At 41.2% G+C, this 9,187-nt stretch overlaps 2 protein-coding genes across 2 annotated transcripts; one reads left to right on the top strand and one right to left on the bottom strand.

Annotated features, from left to right (window-relative positions):
* Positions 1–8: 8 nt before the first annotated feature.
* LOC110383898 (BRISC and BRCA1-A complex member 1) lies at positions 9–1,057 on the bottom strand. Its single transcript, XM_021344853.3, has 2 exons — positions 896–1,057; positions 9–814 (listed from the first exon to the last, which is right to left on the bottom strand). Exons 1-2 carry the CDS (start codon positions 961–963, stop codon positions 25–27), a joined length of 858 nt encoding a protein of 285 aa, XP_021200528.2. The 5' UTR covers positions 964–1,057; the 3' UTR covers positions 9–24.
* Positions 1,058–7,280: 6,223 nt separating this feature from the next.
* Positions 7,281–9,186, top strand: LOC110383931 (RWD domain-containing protein 1). Its single transcript, XM_021344914.3, has 5 exons — positions 7,281–7,452; positions 7,670–7,872; positions 8,129–8,272; positions 8,562–8,748; positions 8,939–9,186. Exons 1-5 carry the CDS (start codon positions 7,383–7,385, stop codon positions 9,049–9,051), a joined length of 717 nt encoding a protein of 238 aa, XP_021200589.1. The 5' UTR covers positions 7,281–7,382; the 3' UTR covers positions 9,052–9,186.
* Position 9,187: the final 1 nt, after the last annotated feature.

Raw genomic sequence — 9,187 nt, forward strand, 5'->3', positions numbered from 1 at the left:
ACTAAAAATTAATTATAATAAATTTTAATACTTAATACCAAATGCATAATCTGTGTTTTTCTGTAATGGCCTCTGCAAAGGGTGGGCTAGTAGTTTTGCAATGCAGTCATGAATCTTAGTAGCATTTCTTGATACTTCATAAACATAAGAATATCCATTATCCAGATCTTGCAGTGCATCATAAATCTCTTCACATTTATACAGTGCACAATCTTCTTCATGAGCCAGCAGTATGTCTATGTAGAAATATAACTGCTTCTTCAGGAATATGAAATATGCATCATCTTGTGGTATTGTTGGTATACAACTAGATCGACCATACATTACAATCATTCGCACAACATAAGAGGGAGGCAGTATACAGTCACCTTCCTTATATTCAGGTATTTCAACTTTTTGTTTTATCAACTGGAACAGCTTTTTGAAGTCAAAAGTTTCCGATGTGCACTCCTCAGGATTGATATAGTCAATTGCATTTACGACATCCTTCACATGACTTGTAAAATTAAGAACCCAGGACGCTTCTGTGTCTTTTAGAACAATAATGGCATACTCTGTCTTTTTATTGATGGCACTCTTTGAATGTAAGAAAAAGTCGAGGACCCGCTTCATCATGTTAATGGGAGTGAATGTCGAGCCATCACCCAACCTATACAATGATTTGTTGTTGTCGTAACAAACGTCCAAACAAAATATTATCTTTTCAGGAACGTTTATATTAGGTACATTGGGCTTCTGGAAATTAGCCATTACTTGCTCTTGAAGCTCGGAGAAATCCTCGTTTGCCGATGTCGCTATAATAGCGGGAACACTCCTGTAAAGCAATAAAATCACACAATTATAACATCAAGCTCATCATTGATACAATAACAAAACTAATATTTTATGTATTTACCCTGAAGTGTTAGATTGTTCGGAATCCGATAGGGGGACGTGAGTCGGCAATAAATCTGGACTATCCATATTAAATATATTACAAGTATGTAGTAACAAATGCAAAGCTTTATTTTTGCTTTAAAACAAAAATAATTCACTCACGCCGCAAGCGTAGTAAATAAAAAATGACAATCTGTCACCTGTCACCTGTTAACATATAGGTACCGAAAAACCATAGAGGTACTGGCAATATTTGCATGCTGACCATTGCCATAAGCTCGATGATGCTGACCACTGACCTCTATATTTACACACATGGCAAATAAAGAGGTCAGTGATGCTGACTGATTCAGTCGTCATTATCACCTTCAGGTTATTTCTTGCTTCTACATAGACATCATATCAAGTATTTATCTTCGTGACTTCTATTTATATTATAAACTGCACCTACGTTCCCCATGTCCAAAAGCATCAACTTATTCGTAAGTTTTGCATATGTCGGCGCCGCCGTAGAGAATATGAGAATACGTCGGATTAGAGTGACAGCTGAGGAAGTGTCACTCTGACGGAGCGTCAAGTTGGGAGCAGCGCGGGAACTTTGACATAAAGAAAAAGGCCCGCGCGCCCTCACCAGGCGAATCGTCTCAATTCGACGTCGTAATTTAGTTTATTGTTTGTTTTTCACCATAATTGTTATTTCTAACTATAAAGTGTACTCAAGACAGTGCTGGCATTATTATTCATTATAAACTTAGCGTCTGCAGCTAGAGTAAACGATGGAGATTTCTGATGTTGGTAACGAAGAGCCGACATCAGAAGTGGGATCGAAGAGAGATCATGCCGTGGATACGCAGCCATCAAAAAGCGACCCTGCAACGCAACTATTGTCAAGCATGGAGTCGCTCTTATCCCGGTTGGTCTCAATCCCACCGCCCCAGGCAGCAGTGAGTTCTAATGTGACAACAAAACTCATCCCATACGATCCTGACGATAAGGCCGCAGATATCGAAGATTGGTGTGCACTAACCGAAGTCATAGTAGAGAACAAAAATCTCGATGGTGTCGACTTACTAATGGCACTCACTAGAGCACTCAAAGGTCGTGCCGCTACCTGTTTAACCAAATTAAACTTGAAGAACATATCCTGGTGTAGTATTAAACAATTGTTATTGGCTAGATTTGCCAAACCGAAACTGATTCAAGATCATTTTGATGAGATATTGCGATTTCAAATCGAGGCTAAAGAAACTGCATCTGAGTCTGCGTTGCGCTTATGGAGCATGATCGAGCAAATTCCAAAAGCAGAATTATCCGAAGAGGTTATTACTGGGTTTGTCATATCTGTTTTATGCCAGAAGGACAACTTGATACGTAGAGAGCTAACATCCCATGTTGTTACTACTCGCGCTCAGCTATTTCGAATTCTTAATGGCATCTCGCTGAAACGCCGGACGGATAATACGGACGGGTGTCAAGACCCTGATGTGAAGCGACCGCGGGTGACAGATACGAGGTTTCTTGGCAAATGTCATCGTTGTGGCGTAAGGGTCACAAACAGTTTGAATGCAAATCGCGTAAGGAAGATCAAGTATCGAAGCCTTCAGATTATTCAACTTCCACCAACAAGCAAGACAAAGCCATTACCTGCTTTTCGTGCGGAAAGACTGGACACACATCACCAACTTGTCCCGACAAGAAGAAGCCCGGTGGGTTAGCGAACAAAGAAGTCAACCTCTGCGGTCATCACCCCTCCAGATCCTCGCTGGAGACATCTTCCGGTGAGCGGTTTCCTTTTCTATTCGATAGTGGATCATCTTGTTCACTCATGACTGAAAGTCTCTCTAAGCGGTTTCCGGGTACTGTACGCAACGATTTAGTTTACCTTACTGGTCTTGGCGGTAACGACGTCAAATGCTCTAGTCAAATGTTAAGCACAGTTACGATTGGTGATGTCCCGGTTGACATTACATTTCACATCGTGCCTGATTCCGATATTTCTGTGCCGATTATTATAGGTAGAGATATTTTGGACAAGGGTTTTTATGCAACAATTGATAATAACAAAGTTGTGCTTAATATGAAACAGGAGGCTAACTTTTGCATAAGCAAATGTAATGCGCGCTTTGTTTCTGAGGTTGACACGGACTTAGTAAATGAAGATAAAGAAGCACTTCTAAGAATACTGAACAAATATTCTGATTATTTTGTTGATGGTGTACCAACAAGGCGCGTTAAAACAGGGCAGTTAGAGATTAAGTTGATAGACCCCCATAAAGTAGTTCATAGGTCACCTTATCGTTTAGCACCGGTAGAAAAACAGGTAGTTCGTGAAAAAATAAAAGATCTTCTTGACGCAGGAATTATTCGTGAGAGCTCCTCCCCCTTTTCAAGTCCTATACTTCTTGTAAAAAAGAAAGACAATACGGATAGAATGTGCGTCGACTACAGGGAGCTTAACTCAAACACTCATCCAGAACATTATCCATTGCCTCGCATAGAGGAACAGATAGATCAATTGACTTGCGCTAACTTTTCTCATCACTTGATATGGCTAGCGGCTTCCACCAGATCCCTATTCATCCGGATTCAATTGAAATGACAGCCTTTGTAACTCCTGAAGGGCAATATGAATACCTCACTATGCCCTTTGGTTTACGTAACGCTCCATCCGTTTATCAAAGATGCATCAATAAAGCCTTGCAAAATCTCAACGACAAGCCTCTAATTTATATGGATGACGTTCTCTGCTATTCCTCTGATATTTCTCAAGGCCTGCAACGCTTAGATGATACCTTGTATGCCTTGACAGTTGCTGGTTTTTCCCTAAACCCCAAAAAATGTAAATTCATGAAAGTTAAAATCAATTATCTGGGTTATTCAATACAAGCTGGCGAAATTAGACCAAACTCACTTAAGATTCAAGCTTTGGCAGATGCACCTCCTCCAAAAACAGGCACACACGTTCGTCAGTTTATTGGACTCGCGTCTTACTTCAGAAAATTTATTCCCAGTTTTACAAATGTCATTGGACCTCTTTATCCTTTAACTAAATTGAAGGGACCGATTAAATGGACTGACAAACATGAAGATATCCGTAGCAAGATAGTTGAGATTCTGACTTCCGAACCAGTTTTAACAATTTTCGACCCAGAACTGCCTGTTGAATTACATACAGACGCAAGCGCTGATGGCTACGGAGCAATTCTCATTCAAAGGAAAAACCTCTTGCCCCACGTAATAGAATATTATAGCAAACGTACATCCGAAGTAGAATCTCGCTATCACTCGTATGAATTAGAGACTTTAGCCGTCGTACGAGCGGTAGAACATTTTAGGCATTACTTGTATGGCAGGCGATTCACCGTTTATACAGATTGTAATTCGCTAAAGGCATCAAAGTCAAAAGTTGACCTCACTCCACGTGTACACCGCTGGTGGGCAATTCTGCAAGCGTATGATTTTGACATTGTCTATCGCGAAGGTCGCGGAATGGAACATGCTGATTATCTCTCCCGTAATCTACAACCCGAAGAAGGTGCCTCCTCTAACATATCTCCTATTAAGAAAGAAGTTAAATTTGTAGAACTACATCAAGGTTGGCTTTCCGTGGAACAGAAACGAGATAGCGAAATCCAAGACCTAATAAACAAGCACAACAACAATGATATGCCTGATTCGGTAGCTCGCACGTATGACGTTAGAGATGGTATTTTATATAGGAAAGTCGAACGAAATAAAGCTACTGTGTGGTTACCTGTTGTTCCCCGATCCCTTATTTGGACACTAATTAACCATGTTCATAACGAAATACAACATCTCGGTAGTGACAAAACGTTAGACAAACTTTATGAACAATATTGGTTTCCCCAAATGTCTAAAAGTGTGCGACAATTTGTTGATTCGTGCATAGTTTGTAAAGCGTCTAAAGGGCCTTCGGGAGCTCAATCAGTTCGCTTGCACTCTATCCCTAAAGTACCCGTGCCATGGCATACGATCCATATAGATTTCACTGGGAAATTGAGTGGTAAAAGCGATCGCAAAGAATATTGCTCGGTTATCATAGATGCGTTTAGTAAATACGTTCTTCTCGAGCATACGGCGTCACTTGACGCCACTAGTGCCGTGCGTGCTCTAGAAAAAGCTGTCCATCTCTTTGGGGCCCCTAAACGTGTTATTGCAGATCAGGCTCGATGCTATATTAGTGCCGAATTCAAGAAATTTTGTACTGAGCATAAAATCAGTCTTCATTTCATTGCAACAGGTTCTAGTAGAGCGAATGGTCAAGTAGAGAGAGTCATGAGAACGTTAAAAAGCTTGCTTACGATAGTAGAAAATGAACAGAACAAAACATGGCGTGACGAACTAGGCAATATTCAGTTAGCGCTAAATAGTACAAAATCCACAGTGACTAAATACTCACCAACAGAATTAATGTTCGGGATTCGCGCACAATCATTGGGTATGTCTAAAATTTCTATCGCACAATCGGACGAGGAGATTAAAAGGTTAGATTTAGAATCCGTTAGAGAGAATGCGTCAAATAATATCGAAAAGGCTGCATTAGCAGACACTCGTCGGTTTAATCGTGGTCGCGCTAATATCAAACCATTCACCAGGGGTGACTTTGTTTTTCTCAAAACCGGTGAACGAAACCAAACTAAATTAGACAAGAAGTTTAAAGGGCCATTCATTATAACATCGGTATTAGAAAATGATCGCTACGAACTGAAAAATATTAACGGTTCAAATCGCGTTTACAAATATGCTCATGAGAACTTGCGTCCAGTACCTAAGGGACATACCGGTTTACTTGAAATCACTGACAGCCTATTGAATGAAGAGGAGACCGTGTCGGCGTCGGATGAATTGACACAAAAAAGTAATGATTTCGGTGATACTCCAAATTTCGGGGATATGTTGCGTGCAGACTCGGTCACTGCTTCAGCTGATTCTGAAACGCTCACTGCGGGGTCAGATACACTTAGCCTCTATGACTCTGACACCTTAGATGTACAATATGAAGTCGAAGTTCATACTGAGCAGGATCGTCTATAACAGAAAGGTTAGTTACTGTGTTATGTATTATGAATGAGTATGTGTGATAGATCAAGGTTGAGAGACAGTGCAGTCCGGTCTATGTTTGGGATGTTGTGTTACACAAGCTGGTCGAAGGGACAGTGTCGTCCGGTCCATGTCGCTTTGGCGGCTGGTCGAAGGGACGCACTCGTCCGGTCCATGCTTGTGACAAACTGGTCGAAGGGGCAGTGTCGTCCGGTCCATGTCGCTTTGGCGGCTGGTCAAAGGGACGCACTCGTCCGGTCCATGTTTGTGGTTGTGTTATACAAGCTGGTCGAAGGGGCAGTGTCGTCCGGTCCATGTCGCTTTGGCGGCTGGTCGAAGGGACGCACTCGTCCGGTCCATGCTTGTGACAAACTGGTCGAAGGGGCAGTGTCGTCCGGTCCATGTCGCTTTGGCGGCTGGTCGAAGGGACGCACTCGTCCGGTCCATGTTTGTGGTTGTGTTATACAGGCTGGTCGAAGGGCAGTGTCGTCCGGTCCATGTCGCTTTGGCGGCTGGTCGAAGGGACGCACTCGTCCGGTCCATGCTTGTGACAAACTGGTCGAAGGGCAGTGTCGTCCGGTCCATGTCGCTTTGGCGGCTGGTCGAAGGGACGCACTCGTCCGGTCCATGTTTGTGGTTTTGTGTTATACAACTGGTCGAAGGGACAGTGTTGTCCGGTCCATGTCGCTTTGGTGGCTGGTCGAAGGGACGCACTCGTCCGGTCCACGTTGTGGTGTGTAATGTTACGGTGTATGAAGTTATGGTGTGTAAAGTTGTAGTATGTAAAGTCGCCGTGTGTAAAGTTGTTGTGTGGGCAAAATGTTGCTTCTGTGTTATGGTAGACATTATGTTCGTCAGGGTGGACGAGCGGATCATTAGCCGTGTACTGTTTTCATCTTTCCAGGCCGCCATTAAACTACTACGTCCGAGGACGGACGATTGTCAGTCTGGCCGTGTCGGCGCCGCCGTAGAGAATATGAGAATACGTCGGATTAGAGTGACAGCTGAGGAAGTGTCACTCTGACGGAGCGTCAAGTTGGGAGCAGCGCGGGAACTTTGACATAAAGAAAAAGGCCCGCGCGCCCTCACCAGGCGAATCGTCTCAATTCGACGTCGTAATTTAGTTTATTGTTTGTTTTTCACCATAATTGTTATTTCTAACTATAAAGTGTACTCAAGACAGTGCTGGCATTATTATTCATTATAAACTTAGCGTCTGCAGCTAGAGTAAACGATGGAGATTTCTGATGTTGGTAACGAAGAGCCGACACATAGATTTTTTGACATAGACTACTAGACACTGACATAAAAGTTTGACGAGAAATGTCACCTCATCTGTTTGTCACTCTGCTGTCTGAAGAATTTGACAGATTGAAAAATGTGTATGTGGGAACGTAATTAAAACGTGTGAAATAATATAAAATAGCAATAAAACAATAGGAATCATGGATTACAATTATGAACAGACAAGTGAGGTAGAAGCTTTAGACTCCATTTATTATGGAGACATGCAAGGTAAATTGCTCTTAATCGTTGTTGTATTTGAGGCTCATTTATTCAAAACAGTTTAACCAATCTTCTAGGCTTGAGCTTACTCTTTGCCGGTATTTAGGCATCCGTCGTTTTAATAATTCCAAATCCTTTTCGTAGATATTCTATAACGAAATTCCGTTAAAATACTCTGACAACGCGTCTTGCGAATAGAGAATTGTTCAATAATCTTTTGTTCCAGTGATTGAAACGAAACCGTTCCACAAGTTTAGTATACCGATAAAGTCTGAAGGCTTCGATGAAGGAGAAGGCCTGGCGTGTCAGCTAGTCTTCACATACACTGCTAAGTACCCTGATGAGTTGCCTGTCATAGAAATAGAAGATGAAGAGAACTTTGATGACATAGTTGATAAGGATGAACTGCTCTCACATTTAACTGAACAAGTAATAGAGAACTTCTTATTTTCTGTCATTAATAGTTATATGAAAAACCATTTTTTCTTTTATAAATGCTATGCTAACATTTTTTTATCCTTCTAATTATTTAGTCAGTAATATGTAACCCATAACTCTCCCAATATCTTTATTTCGAATTATTCAAATAATATGTAACAAAATTAATGCTTATTTGAAGAAATAAGGTTATTCTTTTAGTTGAGCTGACAATATATTGTTTAATATTTTGGAAATTGTTTTACAGGGAAATGAAAACCTGGGTATGGTGATGGTGTTCACATTGGTATCGGCGGGACAAGAGTGGCTCAATGTGAGATGGGATACCATAAAGAAAGAGAGAGAAGAACAGATACTGGCCAAAAAGAAGGCAGAGGAGGAAGCTGAACTGGTATGCTCCCATCTAGTACTCATTAACTTTATACTTTGTTGACTATCATCATCAGTTACCATTTCTGATGAACATGATCATTAGCTTTGTGCTAGGAATAATTAGAAAACTATTCGAATTTTCTTACTCCCATTTGCCTTGACTTTCAAGCCTGTATTAAGATTTTGCCTATTTGTCTTATTGCGTTTTGGGTTGGGTCTGTTTGAATTAATTTTTAATTATCGATTTATATGTGTATTCATTCATAATTGTAAATTTGTCTAATTTTACTACTTGTCTCTAATTACAGAAAAGGTTTGAGGGTACCCGGGTCACAGTTGAGTCCTTCCTAGCATGGAGGAAGCAGTTTGAGATAGACATGGGTATTCCTGCTAAGAGAGAGAAGGAATCTAAGGATAAGAACAAGCTGACCGGCAGAGAACTGTTCCTGAGAGACACTACCCTCAATGAATCTGACCTTAAATTCCTTGATGATGGTAAATATATACACATTCTTTCTAAAACTTGATATATCTCTACAAAACTATTTAGAACTAACTTAAACCTCTTGTTATGATCTAATGATCCATATTCAATTATAAGTGAAGCACTCTTCATCATCAGCTTATTGCCCATTGTCCCCTGCTCTAAGTAAGCACTTGTTCAAATAATGTCCTCTATTTGCAGGAGATGCAGTCAAAGTCGACGAATCTCTATTCCAAGACCTGGATGACCTTGAAATATCTGACGAAGATGATGAAGACTATGTTCCGGGACAGAGTGGCAGTGAGAGTGATTAGCAAATGGTGAGTCCCCACTCGCGGGGACAGTGAACCAGTGATAGAACTATACGCCTACTCGGCTGACGCGCGGCCTTCGATCCTTGTGGTTTACCCAGTTACTCAGTTATTGTTCAATAAAACTACTTATATTTAC

This window comes from Helicoverpa armigera, chromosome 12 (assembly GCF_030705265.1).
Source record: "Helicoverpa armigera isolate CAAS_96S chromosome 12, ASM3070526v1, whole genome shotgun sequence".
NCBI classification, from domain to species: Eukaryota; Metazoa; Arthropoda; class Insecta; order Lepidoptera; family Noctuidae; genus Helicoverpa; species Helicoverpa armigera.

Coding starts and splice junctions, on each gene's coding strand:
- LOC110383898 (XM_021344853.3), bottom strand. CDS start 963: ATGGATAGTCCAGATTTATTGCCGACTCACGTCCCCCTATCGGATTCC. Junction 815..895: donor GAACAATCTAACACTTCAGG/GTAAATACATAA, acceptor ATTGCTTTACAG/GAGTGTTCCCGCTATTATAG.
- LOC110383931 (XM_021344914.3), top strand. CDS start 7,383: ATGGATTACAATTATGAACAGACAAGTGAGGTAGAAGCTTTAGACTCC. Junction 7,873..8,128: donor TCTCACATTTAACTGAACAA/GTAATAGAGAAC, acceptor ATTGTTTTACAG/GGAAATGAAAACCTGGGTAT. Junction 8,273..8,561: donor CAGAGGAGGAAGCTGAACTG/GTATGCTCCCAT, acceptor CTCTAATTACAG/AAAAGGTTTGAGGGTACCCG.